The sequence below is a fragment of the Anopheles coustani genome, chromosome 3 (assembly GCF_943734705.1).
Source record: "Anopheles coustani chromosome 3, idAnoCousDA_361_x.2, whole genome shotgun sequence".
Lineage (NCBI taxonomy): Eukaryota > Metazoa > Arthropoda > Insecta > Diptera > Culicidae > Anopheles > Anopheles coustani.
This window is the reverse complement of record NC_071288.1, coordinates 54,180,009-54,194,712: the sequence shown is the minus strand read 5'-3', so window position 1 is coordinate 54,194,712 and position 14,704 is coordinate 54,180,009. Positions and strand designations below refer to the sequence as shown.

Here is a 14,704-nt window from a genome sequence, read left to right as displayed (position 1 = left end):
CCGATGTATTTAGTCGTCGCTCCGAGGACACCCATACACACCGTGCACATCTCGTTACCTTATTCCGTTTTGAAAGCCCGCGTAAATCTCGTAAATCAGCCCCATCGTTCCGGATAATCAGCGTCCGAGCGGTCCAAACCAGCGGTTCTGCACCTCATAGGACCCGTGGGTGGAAGCGGAGGTTGAACCGAACCGTTTGGTGACGATTGTCGTTAAACGATTTTTTGATTTTATTTCATTTTATTTCCTTTCCCCGTGCGGAGGGCATCCCTTTTTAAATATTTATGATGTGCGTGCCGGTTCAGCATCTGCGTTTGTCGATCTGCTCGTGCGCTTCCCGGTGCTGGCTCCCCTTTGCTACCATGGGCTTTCCCCTTTCCGTACTCGCCCGAACCGTAGCCAAAATCGTGCCCCATGTAAATGAACCGTCATAAAATAAAAATTAATTTATAAAGATATAAAAACGATAATACCAAGCCACTCGTTGAACACACCGCCCCTCGGGGTGAATCGCAAAATGAAACGCAGGCAGAAAAACACAACTCGGGATAAAGCAAAAAGAGAAAAACAACCCATGCTCTTCTGCCCCGACTTGAATGCGAAATAATAAAGAGAAAAAGCTCCTGCCAGTGAGATGATGAGGAGTTTCGAAGACGCAAAAACACACGGTCGGTCTGTGCTTAGTCGAAAAACGAGACGAGTGAGTCGAATCTTCACGAGCACTGAAGAAAACACCAACACTCCTTGGGACCCACCAGTGACGATCGCGTTTGGGTAATTTGTCTTCGTGTTGAAACCATTTATCAGCTTATGAATTTTGAAGCCTACGATACAATGTGATAAAGCAAACCCGCTCAACGTTTGACAAACTGTTCAGAGGTTTTAGGATTTTCTCTAAACGATACCATGCTGATAAGGAGTTATAACACAACAGATAACATTTCACGATCTTGGGTTGGATTTAGTAATGCTCCTTCAATAATATACCCAAAAAGACAAAAAATGAAAAAATATCAAATATCAAGAAAAGAATTAAAAATTAAAGAATGTCGATTAAAGTACAACAGACAAATTAAAATTTTGTCAAAAATAAATCCAAAACCAAGCAGGGATTTTTTCTTTGTTCGTTACTAATATTGTTGATGAAGTCAATGTGCATTGCATGACTGGTCTATCCGTGAAAATGATATGTTAAATGAAACCTCAGCTCATTTAACCCATTTTTTTTTCTTATCACACCAACTTATTAGAATGGTATTAAAACTATCTAGTATAAAAGCAATTTCTAATTAACACCGAATGTTAAAACAACGAAATGTTAAACTAGGAATCATTCTAAAAAACACTATCGAAAAACTATCAAAAACATGGCATACACAGTCAATGTCTAAGAAGGTTCTATCCCAAGATTTAGTAGTTTCTTTCGTCTTTTTACAATTAATTTTCGGTCAGTTTGTGTTTCTTTTTACTGCTGAAACCTTTTTCCATCAATTCAAACTCCTAACTAAAAGTGCAAATGATTGTTGGTGAAATACGACCTCGTTTTGTAAAACGAACGGAAATGAACATGTCGGTCGCACCTGATGCACTGAACCGTTTAATAGCGAGTGTGATGCCAATTTCCTAACTCCCCTAGAGGTTTCTATTTTCTCTTCAATTTCCCCCCGGAGAAATATGTGTGATTTGTCAAACGAGTTAAAAATTGTTAATCCTCTTATGTTTGCTGGGGGGGCCTACCGGGACGCCTGCTAACAGGAGCAGGTCGTGAACAAGTGACACTTAATGAGAATGCAAATGAAACTACCACTAGAAAGGTGGCCTTTCGCCAAGGGACTCTATCCAGAAGCGATGGCTCGCAATATGTGAAACGGTTCTCGCGGCAGTATTGTCAAACGGGAGCTTACTTTTCGGAGCCTAATGGTTGTTCCCAGCGGCAACGGGTTGACCCTAAGCCACAAACAACTCATGTGCGTTTATGTAAATGTTATGTCTGTGTGAACCGACAGCCCTTCCTGTGCTGTCCATCGCGCTCAGGTTAGATGAACTATTTAGAACGCGCCGGCAACGGTACGGCAGAAGCAGAAGGTTACGTACACACGCTCCCTCTCGGCGGGATCTGTTTTTTTCCCCTGCGCGCAGGGGATGATGCACCTCGCTCGGGTGTTTCTGCAAAACGCGCGAACCGGTTCACGACGCGTTTTGCACTTGTTTCCCGCCACCCTGCCACCCCGGTCCCGTCGTCATCCACCTGACGCGCAACGGTGCAGAGTTATGTTGCCGATGTCATTTTTTAATCCCTGATTCAGTTGGCCAGAAGTCTTTTCTTACCGCTCCCCGCCCCCCAGCCATCGTCAACCACCTCCTGGGCTTATCTTACATTGCCCTTCCCTCAGCACCGGCCACTGTGAAGCACTGTACGCTTCACAGTTGCGTACGGCGCACATTCGACGGTCTGCCGAACGTTCGGTGGCGTTTTAGAGCTACTATCCTACTACCGGTTTGCTGCAGGGTTGCACATTTCGCACTGCAAACAAGCCAGCGAGCTCGCACACAAACACGCACTCACACACAGCTCCTTCCCCTCGCAATCCCGTTGAAATGTTGACTAGAGTGACGGTTTCGAGATTTAATATGTTATTCGCCTTTTTATTATCTCTCACACTCGGCGAAACGCGCTAGGCCTAGCTGGTGCTCCGGTCCGGTCGCACCCCGCGGGTTCAGTTACGAAATGGCATTGGTGGATACACACGGTGGCCGGCACAAAACACGGCCGATCGGTGGCAGCAAACGGCAGCAGCGAGGCAAAAGGAGCAAAAAAGAAAAACCACACCACGGTCGCTGCGAAATGAAATAAATAAATTATTTTAAATGTAATATAAAAATGCACATGTTACCCTCGACAAGTGGTTCGGTGCCGGTGGGAGCCGGGTGAAGGGAATTGGAAAATGCACCTGCCATTAGGACGGGCAAAGGAGATGGAGGCAGCACAACCCGGCGTTTGTCATACGATCGATACAGTTTCGTTACGAGTGCGCCGGCCTGATCGTGCGGTTGTCGAGGCGGTTGTCTGTTTGCGCTGCAGGCAATTATGTACAACAAATCAAACTCACCTAAAGGTTACTCCCGGCGAGGCTGCACCGACCGACCCGGCGCTACGAGGCTGGAAAATGCAGACGTAGACGACAAGAGGGCGAAAACGACGATTTCACCGAACCGAACGGTTAGTTCTTGGCGATGTGAAAAGTCAGCCTCTCGAATGGTGCACTAATGCATTCGTCCGAAAGGGGGGTTTTTCCTACCGGACAGCTGGCAGAAGCTCTGGAACCGGGCAAGGTGGAGTGGAAAAAGTCCGCTTAGGTGACGCTAATTGATTAACATCTCACCGTTTATCGATCGCGAGGGACTGAACTGGTAACGCCTTGCTACCTCTCCCCGGTGGAATCTCATTACGCCATTGCATAAGCGATCGAAGCGCTCGAAGGTGTTATCAAGAAAAATGTGCACCTCAGCGAAGAGCAGAGCGGAATGGTTTATGAACTCGTCACCCCGCGCGAAGAAAAAAGGGTTCGTCGCTTGATTCGGGCGGGTAACGTTCGCTTTCCGACTCAAACTCGACCGTGTTTGATTGATCGCGGCACAGTCGGGGGTCATCGGATGGTTGTAAAGTGAATTCCAAGGCGAGCAAGGACCATCATCGGCAAAAAAATAGGACACGCAACCTTCTACAGCAGCGTCATAAATAGGTGACGCCAAATGTTACGCCTTGCTTCATCGATTGTGGATCCTATCGATCATCGTAGGACCAATTTTGGAAATCCAAAATCAACGCTCACACCTAACGAAGCGACATTCCCGTCCGTGTTTTGCGCTCGTATGGCACCGATTTTTGTGGCGCCGAGAAGAAGGAAGAGAGAGCAAAAGAGCCTCCGCTCGTTGACTGATGGCATGAAAACTGATACGCCGTGGACAGCTGAGGAGGAGACAGAAAAGCCTCACCCTCGCGAGGGTGCTTTTACAAGCGTCCCGTGGGCCGGGTGACATGCATCTGGAAGGCAATTAAGCATTTTCGTTCGTTTTATTTCGCTTTGCTCGTGACATCCCACCGCCGATCGGTGAAACACATTTTTCGTATCAAATGTTATTCCGCGTGGAAACAAATAGCCGTTTCCTTTTGCTCGAATAAAAACCAACTCTCCCCCGGCAGCAAACCCGATTCGCGGGTGTTCCGCGTACAACCGTGGAGAAAACGGAAAATTTATCGTTCACCAGCTTTTTGAGCTGGCTGGGTCGTCAAAATCGTTTGGCGCGCCGGGGTCGGAACAGATTCTCAGGATCGCGCGACCGTCCGGGTGACACAATGACAACGTGATAGCCTTTTGCCTCGCCGACAGCGCGCCCCAAGTCTGGGCAACGGACGCCCCGAAACGCGGCCCAAATGGGGAGAGGGGCAAATTAAATCATTGCTAACGAATTGAATCGCCTTCCCAGAGGATCATTAAATTAAATCACTGTGGCGCGAGTGTTTATTTTTCCCTCCGGAGTTTTCTTCGCCACTTCAGGAGCACACAAACACAACAAACAAGAATACAAGATGCTGTTTTTGGAAAAAAGGGTTGCCGTGGGAGCGCACGGGAAAAAGTGCACCAGTTCAGTGGAGAGCAGAAGTTGCTCCAAGCTGGAAGGGAGTGAAGAGGGCAGGGGGGAACTGGACAACTTATCCCAAACGGGACTACATTTCGGGAGAAAGAATTTTGAAGGTGTGAAATGTCGAGCCGGTGGGCTTTTCCTTTTTTTTTTTGAAAGCCTCAATCCGTTCCATCCGACAGAAAGTCTCGTTGAGCTGCGAGCAGGTGAGAAAACAAAATCCCGGCGCGAATATCGATAATCGATTAATACCTACAACCGACGTCATCTCACACACACACACACATACACATCCATACACAAAGTCCTCTTTCTCCTAGCTTTATTACCAAGCCGCCGGATAGGCTTACTGTCAGTCAAAATTCACCCCGAAAAAAAGGGGATGCAAAACTAACCAAGTATTAATTCTGTCCGCCTGCCGGTGCACCTACCTCGTCATTCCTTCCGCTCTTCTTTCTTTCGGCTTCCTGGCCGACACTTTATCTCCCGGCCGTGTCCTTTCAAACGGGGGGTTTTGAGACAATCTGGTCTTAAGTCACCAGCGACAATTGATTGACAATTTCCATTACCATTGCTTCCAAGTTCGGGCCTTCCGAGGGCTTTAATATTGTCTTACATCGCGCAGGGAAAAGGAAGATATTTTCTTTCCGGGTGTCTTCGTGCGTTCGAAGGTGTTAAATATAACAAGTGTCACGACACAGCGCCCCATTCTCACGGCCGGTTTTATGACGGCCGGGATAAAAATGCTTTTTATTTCTATTTGTGTTTTAAACATTGTTCCTTTCTTTTTTTAACCAATAAATTTGATGACCGGTCGGACTTCGATCCGGAATTGCGTGGACTAGCTGTCGGGGGAAACACAAGTAACCGATTAAAACCATCACCGGCTGGCCACCGGTTGTGCCGGTCTTGCTAAACTGATTAGAACAGTGCAGGGGCAGGCGAAGAACGAAAGCCACCATCACTTTCGGGTTACCGTACCTCCGGGTTCGGGGGATTCGACGATCGTTCTTTTCTTTCCACAACGCTTACAACTTGTTTCGAGCGACAGTAAAACCAAACCAGTCCGTTCGGAAGAGAAGTTTCCCCTTTTTACAGCTGTCACACACATGTTTGGGCGCACTGTATAATATCATAATCCGTGTCCACCTCCGAGCGCGTTCGCGTCGGTGTCGGGCTCCAATTAAAAGCCTTCTTCGGCCCAATTTCACCCCGGCTCCGTTCGGGGAAGGAACGGCACGAACTCCACCGGCGGGTGGCGATGATTAGCATAAAAATGTGATTTTATGTACGACCAGCATAAACAAAGCATCCCGCTATGGGGGGAGTCGTTGTCACCGACGCGATCCTCGCCTGTTTGTAGTGGAGGAAATTTTATTGATCTTTTATATGGTACACACTCGAAACCGTCGTTCGTCTGTCGATTAGTTCCGTTCAATTTGCTCATGCCTGTGTTCGGGCTTTTCTTTTCTTTTCTTCTCTCACCCAACAGGAAGCCAAAGATCACTGCGTCTCAAAGCCGTGCACCGAAGGCCAGTGTCTCAACACCCCAGGCGGCTACTACTGCCACTGTCCGCCGGGCCGGGCTGGCCGCCATTGCGAGTTTCCCCGGGCCCCGTGCGATAAGGGTGGCCCCTGCGCCAATGGTAAGTTCCCATTCCCCGTTCCGGGTGACAATGTATCGAAGCATTTCGCGAAGATGCGACACATTTCCATTTTTTACCCATCGCCAAAATAGGGGATGATCCGCACTGAATGATGGCACAATTTTATCCCGCGCGTCAAAGCGATTGGCCGATTCGAATCAAAGCGCATCGCCCGCCTCCCCTCGCCCCTACCCCGTTCGATCATCCCAACAGACATTAGCATATTCGTGACATCCAATTTATTGTGCCATATACGCCACCGCGCGGACAGCGACGGGGCCCGTGGCCCAAATATGAAACGAAGGACCGGGTTTAGCACCGGCTTTAGATATCGGCGCGAGATAAGGGAGAGCGGCGGCGGAGCGGGGCGCGCCCGGGGCCAGCCCATCTAACACATAATTATAATAATAATACAATAATTCATTATAATATTTCAACGAGCTTGCACGACACACGACACGGCCGGCCGTGGCTCGTTGGTTCCGTTTTTTCCCCGTTGCGTCGTAGAAACGCTTGTTTGGTTTTATTTTATCACACTATCAGTAGGGATCAACGGCGTCCGGCGACAGCGCCGATCACTCTCTACCGCCGCCGCCTGCGTGAAGTGTCGAAATGCGAAAGCAGCTGCCAACTGCCTCCCGTAAAAAAAACAGACCCAAGTTATCCTACCGACTCACGAGGCGGCATTTGGATAATTTACAGCCAGCGCCATATTGGGCGTATTTTATTGCCCGGCCGGGAAGGAAGCGAAACAAGAGGAACACAAACACGACAGCGCAAGCGACGAACCCCGCCAGCTTCAACCGATATCGGTTCGTGGGCTATCAGACCGGTGGGATCTCGGCATTCCCGGCCATCCTGCGGAGGCGCTCTTTTCGGTGGCGATCTTTACCCACCGAAAAGGAGGTGAAACAACCGCGCTTCGCACCCCAACTTTTGCAAACGACAACCGGCTCTTGCTGTTGCGTCTTTTGTCTTTGCAATGGCGATCGATGGTCTTCCCCGTTGCCTCAAACGCCTCCTTCGTGGTACGGGAGAAATCGAGTGATGTTCGAGCTTTATCATCATCACACGACGCGTTTGGTTTTTGTTTTTCTTTCCGTACCGATTGACTCTCGCGCGCGCGTTCGATGGGAAAATCTGTCAAATGCAATTTATTCACCGCCCGGTCCAACCCGGACGGATGGGCTGCAGCGGCGACCGAGGGTGACAAAGAAATGGACCATCGGGCGAGCAGGAGAGCTCAAGTGAAAGAAAAGTGTTTCCTGTGCGTTTGCTTCGCCAAAACGCGTGTGAAGTGAAAACGTTCCAATCCGTGTGACCCACCGGGGACGTCGGTTTGGTGTCGCGGAGGAAAGTCCTAGCAAATGTCTTCGATGCCTCTGGCTATAAATAGGGATCGTCTTCCCTCTTGTTGATCAGGAACGTCTATTTTCAGGCCTAGAACGGAATTTTATCTAGCGCACGAAGGAGGGAACAGTTTTGTCATCAAACTGAATGAATTTGAAACATAAGATGACTGCAACTGTGTTATTTAAAGTGGGTTGACTTTAAAGGCCAATTAAGAGGAATTTTACTATAATGTTTTGTATATGTAATACTTTTAAAACGGAGCAAAACAAGAACTGTTTTATAATTCTAATAAACTAATTGATTTTCTTTTATAACAATTCTGCCCAAAGAACGAGTAGAAATAGTTGAAATTTTCATGCAACAAGTATACTTTACTACTATACAAATGCTAAACAAGTTTAACCTCTCTCATAAACAGCACCAAGTACACACGTTATTGAAGCATTAGTAAAAACCTAACTTCATTATATGTTTTTTAACTAAAAAAAACAAATATCGAATAGATTCTTTCTTTGCTTATAACAATACATTTTTGTGGAAACCGTAAAATTAGCCTATTTTTGTAAGCGAGTAAATCATGTTTCCACAATTTACTGCATTTCAAAATAGTTTTCGAAGCAAATTTAACTCATAGCAAGGAATCACGACGCGTTTTTGCAGAGGAATAGGATCTCAGTTTGAAGGGTTTTCCAGCAACGTTCTTCACAGTGACATCCTCACAACCGTGTAAGTGTTTTCCAACATGGACGCTCCAATTGTCCCATTCCGGTCGGGAGTTGGCTGACGCCCAATCGACGGACAGAAGGATAAATGCAACCATTTTCCATTTGATGATAGTTGCACCGTGCGCCATGCATAATTGATTGGAAAACGATGGCAACGGGGAAACGGACTTAGAGGCTCAGCGAGAGCGTGCATAGTTTCGCGGAGATTGAAGGGTCACGACGAAGCCGGGACCGGGACGGGAGGTCGGAGAATAGTGTGCACTTTACCAGCGCCGCGGGATACCGGGCGTTCGACGAACGCACGGACATATTTATTACACCCCCAGTTGCGAGTGTGGCTAGAATTGGCGCGATCGCTCATTTTCCACCTCCCTTTGAGCTAGGAGACTAGGATTCCGCGTTGACCACTCGGACAGCTGGACGCTGGCACGCCAATTTCATTTCAAACCACCCGAGAAATAGTGAGATAGAGGGAGAAAGAGATAGTCGGGGGGTCGAGAAATGCCTGTTAACATGTTTATTTCCAGATATGATTGTCATTGTTGATCGTGCGGGCAGGCGAAGGCCTGCCACTAACAAATTGCCGCTCATGTTGCCCTGTTGATCCAGATATACATCATCACCCCAGACGTGGCGAGTAGGGGGGTTTGAAGGGGCCTGGTGGACGACTCGTGCGACGCAGCGGGATGGTACGGATGCCTTGGAAAGCAATCCATGCATCGCGGAGTGCACCTTGCCCTATGCTTGGGCCACACTCCCATTCGCTCCGGTCCGGGGGGAGGGAACAAGGAAAAAGACGTGTCCCGGTGGATCGAGTGACCTCACGCGGGTGGAAGCGTGGAATATCTCCTCGCGAGCCGACCAGCCCCAAACCTCCCCCGCCCAATCGTAACCGATCGCTCCGGGGCGCTCCGTTGTTCGTAACGATCTTTTCGATTTAAATTAACAAGTTTGTTAACAGTTGTTCATCTGTCTTGTTCCATATCGTTCTACATCACTCATAAATGGCTCGCATCGGGAAGGTCCGCGCTCTGGCGAGCATTACCGTTTCCTTTCACCGGAGAACTTTCCCAAGCGTGTGATCGCCGCGAGTATCGACGCGTGCAGGACGTGGCTAGTGTCCTGTCACGGGTGACACGGCCGCCTCCGTGAAATCGAGTCGATACATTTGACCAACCCGATCGGTTGTCCGAGACATCGAACCGTTCCGGACCGAGGTCTGTTTCAATGAGCGCACACGTCAGATCGTCGGATTAATCGGGCGGATTCCTGCCCGATGGAGCTACGGAGAAGTGATTGGATCTGGTGCGCCGTGCCATGTTGGTCCGTTGTGCAATCGAGCCGATATCTCCTCGCCAGCTGGGCGGTGGATAGCTTCAAATAATGATCTCCTTTGTTTCTTAACCTCCACCCACCGCCAATTCTACGTCCACGCTCTCAGCCCATCGTCCGATCGCGCACAAGATTGTATAACATTAAGTTGTATGTCAAAACTGCCAATTTGTTGCCCTCGAAAGCGGACGAGAGAGAGAGAGAGAAGTAGCGAACGGACCTCGTCAAATCCGATCCGATCGTGGGCCGCGTGTTGGCCGATTGCTCGGGCTCCCCACAGAAGCGACCGCGTGTTCGCACTTCGCCAACGGGGGAAGCCCGTTCGTTAGTCGCCACGCGGCGATGGTGGGAAAAATCTTCTAGCCGAAAATTATGGCACCGTACTTGGCCAGGAGGTGGCAGCAACTCTGTCGCCGGCTTTGTCTTCGCGAACGCCCGCTCGTTGTCAGTTGTGTGGCCAAACACACACACACATACACTCGATGGACGACGGTTGTGAAGAAGGTGAGACATCTGAAGATCATACTCGATCGTCGTCGACGTCTTTCGTCGTGTCGAAACGGTGCGCCAAACCCAACGGTGGTATTTTCACCCCTGCCCTTTCCCCTCCTCCCTCTCTCAAGCTCCCACAATCGAGCTTTTGGGGACCAGCAGCAGCAACAGCAGTTAAATGCTAAGACACGCGGAAGAATAATTGACTCCTTGGATGGAAAATGTTGAATTATTTATTTGGGAAAGTATCGGCTGCCCGTTCCTCCCGTTCGGAGTTCGAGAAGGCTTTTGTTTCGCTTCAGCTAATCCAACGCGCACAAAGTCACACAGCGGCCACTCGAACGGGGCTGCGTCTCTTCAGAACACCTTCCCGCCCTGCCCTTTTGGCTTGGCCCTAGTTTGGCCACACCAAATGGGTAAACCCGTAAATTGACGATTTTTAGTGGAGTGAAAGAATTTTGATTGACACCGGGACACCGAGGGATGCCCAAAAAAGGGGTCGAGCAAGAAGGAAGATGCGAAGGACGTGGGCGGGCGGGCGGGCGGGCAGGGCCATTGATGAACGGGTCGCGAACGGGCGAACACCGTCGAGCCCGTAAAAGGGAAATATCGGGTGGGGGGATGGCTGGATGGATATGATTGGGGTTGTGCTTTTCGGTGGGGCCATTTTTCCTGTTTTCATTTATTTATTCGAACGAATACACGCTCTATCGCTTCCGGAAGTGAAAAACCCTACGCCGCGTACTTGCGCGTACCAATTTTTCTGCCTTTCCTTTCGATTTTAATTGCCTGCTTAAGCGACCGGCCTCGGAGTGCCTTTCGGTGGCGTGTTAATTGGATTAAACCGGGGCCGGGAGAGAGAAATGGGGAATCGGATTCCTAAATATGTGTGGTGTGTTTTTTTTTTTTTTTGTTTTCTTTCACCCGTGTTCCGCGCTGGATGTTGAAACGGTTGCCAATCGGACTCTCGGGAGTAGTTTTCGTTGCCGGCAAACGTGGGAAATGATTTGAATTTCATAAGCCTCACTGCAGACTTCACAATGCTGCTGCCCTGCCCAATTACTCGGCCCACGGCAAAGAAGCGCACCCGTTGCAGCCCCGTTCTCTCGGGGAAAACAAGCAGAAGAAGAAGACGACGAACCGATGCTACCCCCACGGAACTATTGGGACAGCATTATTAGTCACACTCTCGGCGACGAGCCTCGGCGAACGACATGTTCCTTCCCCCGGTTGTTCTCATCTATTAATCACTACTTATGTTGTCAGCGCGCAATAATTGGAGGTGGAACCGACCGACACATCCACCAGCAGTCGCAACTTCCATCTGCTTTTATTTCTTTTTTCACTGTTGCCTCCCTTTGAGTTCCATCTTACCGCCGCGAGAAACCGCGTGACATCGGAAATCGTGGTTTCGCACAAACGGTAGCATCCACGCGGGGCTCCTAAATCAGAAACCGAAAACTGTTCGCCCACGTTCGACGGCGTCGGAATCAAACGGAGCGGAGCCATGAGTCAGATGGGGACGGGCGAACGTGTGGGAGAACGATGTACCGCTTCCTGAATCCCAAGCAAAAGGGGTGGACACATTTTTTTTCCTCCACCACCGTCTGAACACGTGGGGAGATGTGTTTCCGAACTGGGAAACACCGAAAGCCGAAAGCCGAAAGCCGGGAGGGAGTGCCTATTCATGTTCGGAGCAGCGCCCGTTTTTTGCACCAGAAGTCTAATAGGAGCCAGCTCGATACGATCCAATGCAATTATGCACCGATGCCGCGCCTCATTATTACACCGGGGCGGAGGGCGACGGAAGCAGCTGCCGGTTAAACGGGATGTAAATATGAAATTTAGATAAATTGAATGGAAGTAATAAATAAATTTTCCGGTAAATCTCTCTCCCACCGCACAAGCGGTGGGTTGAGTCGATGGCGTTAGCAAACATCGTATGCCTCGATCGTAGGCACTCGTTAAAACCACGGAACGGCAAAATTGCAACAACTTCCTCCCAGCGTTTCTCCTCCAAGGGACTGATGCACCGGCGATCAGAGCACAGCAACGTGTCAGAAGACGCATCACACTGACACACTGTGGGGCCCGCTACCAAACGGAACCGATTACTTTTTCCCCGCTGTGCACAGTGGGTCAACCAAAGGCATTTAGGGGACGTTATTGCCTGATAACTTTTTATATATTCAATATCGTTATATGGATCATACTGGAGCATGTTGACAACTTTAAAAATCCTGCCAGAAACGATTCATTTCGGGTGGTATCTATCACTCAGTCGATCTTATCTGGTGTTCAGAGAAAATGGTTTTTACTAGTGTTGTGCCTTACGAATCTTTTGGCGAGATTTTTTGCTATGAATCTTTTGGAATTTATTGAAACGTTTATGAACCCATAATGAATCTTCATGATTCTTTCATTAGGCTGGATCATGCGACCAATAAAAAACAGGGGCCTCGACCCATGTTTTGGTCATTAGTTTTCAGTTGATGAATTTTTGGGATTCATGAATCTCTCATTAAAAGGTTTATGAATCTCTAAAACACAAAGAATCATTCAGAATCATGAATCTGAATCTGAATGACAGAACTTTAGTTTTTACGCATGGATTTAAAATAAGGGATCAATTAAAGGAGTCTTTTCCAACTAGAATAAACATGAATAATATTGTTGTATAAGAATTTGCTTTTAAAAAAAATAATATTATGTTATTAAATAATGCAGAGTATTAATTTATATTCCAAACAGGAGGTTCAAAACCAACCAAATGGAATATATAATGTTAAATGTCATTAGATGTAGCTTTTCAACGAAACTCCTTCAGGTGTTCGAATGTTATTTCAAACTGTTCTTACAATTTCGAACAGTGCATCAGATTATAAATTATTGGAACGTAAAATGTGCATATTATTTCTAACGTAACGTAGAATCGTTTCTTTAATTGATTTTATTATTCCTACGATTATGAAAAATTATGATTTTATTTGATGTTGACATGCCAAACCAAAACTCCATCCTCTATCCCACTGTGCTATAGACCACAGAAAGAATGTTGGGGGCGAACGAAGGCAGCGAAATCGCTCGCACAGAAACGGCTCTCCAGCGTGGCCATTATATCGCTGAACCGGGAGTCGGGCGTTCGGTGTGCCATACACGTAATTAAGGCTTGCCCTGCACTCCCCATTCCGCTCCCGTTGAAGGGCAGTATCGCATCGGCAGATGGCATCAGCGCGCCAGAAGGGCCGCCCTGTGCTGACAAGAAGCGTCCCTTTGACGCTACATTGATTGTCAGTTAAATGAGAACGTTTTGATTTGCACCCCGAGCGCAAGGAGAAGGAAGCGGAACCGTTTCCCTATTAACCGGGCACGCTTTGTTCGTGGCGGTAAATGTGTTGCGCTGGGGGAGGGGAAATCGTACTGATTTTACTCCAAGGAACGCAGGATATCGCTAACTAAGAACGGGTGAGCTGTGGAACGGGACGAAAGAGCAGCGCCCGAGCGTCTCACCAATTCTGAATCGACTGATGAATAGGCAAATGTTTTCCACGCTCAGCTGCGACCGTGCGTTGTCCGCAAACGTAATTAGATGGCAAATGGCCAAGAACCGCGATGATTTCGTGTTTTTTTGCTACGTTTAGCTTCTTGATGCCGTTGATTGGAAGTCGGGAAATACAACGAAATAGGCAGAATCAAAATAGATGCTAAATTGGGTGGATTAACCGTAGAAGGTGCGGTTTTATTGGACTAATTTCCCTTTGATCCTGGCGCTTTCCAGCGGCACTGTGTACCGCTGGTCCTTTGGACTGTTGAATGGCGCAAATGGGCGTAATGAAGCGAACCGTTCCCATGTACAACCACCAGGTTGAAGGAAAAAAGATCATCCATTAGCAACATTTAAAGATCTGGTGAGATCCCGACGCGCGCGGTTAAACTTTCTCCACAAGATTTTCTTTTCCATTTCCCCCAATGGTGACCGCATTTTGATGTTGCATTATTTTGTATAAATGATAAACCAATGTAAAGTACCCTTCGACCGAGTGTTTAGATCCTCAACAATGCACCCTTTTTCGATGGATTTTTCTTTTTTTAATTCTCTTTCTCATCGAAAACCGAAAGTCCGAAAACCGACGATCCGTAATGATCCTCCAGTGCTTACCCACATCGCTTATACATCAACAAAACGGGCATGAATACAACGGAGAAACAAAATTGGGAGAAGTAAAAAGCTTCGGCACCAACCCGGGCTTCAGAGGAGCGAAACGACTGATCACTTATGCTAACTAGTCTAACAAATGGCTTTCGGAAGGAGTCGCTCCGGGGCCCGCACTCCAGGGCTGCGGCTATGACTAATGGCTTGGCTGAGGACTCTCACACACGCACGCAAACCGAGCGTATGCATGATGAATAATTAGGCTCCTAAATGCCTCGGTAATTAATACAATGCCGATACAAATTTAGAATCTGCTCGCGTTTGCCGCCCTCCTCCCCCCAGCGCCCACCTTCCCCCGC

General features: G+C 48.3%; 1 protein-coding gene across 1 annotated transcript in view; it reads left to right on the top strand.

Moving 5' to 3' along the window:
- The window catches only part of LOC131259819 (protein serrate), a 108,663-nt gene that overhangs the window by 88,302 nt on the left and 5,657 nt on the right, over nt 1-14,704 (top strand). The window contains exon 13 of the mRNA XM_058261411.1: nt 6,137-6,290. Coding sequence (XP_058117394.1) covers nt 6,137-6,290 — 154 coding nt within the window. The remainder of the gene's footprint in view (nt 1-6,136; nt 6,291-14,704) is intronic.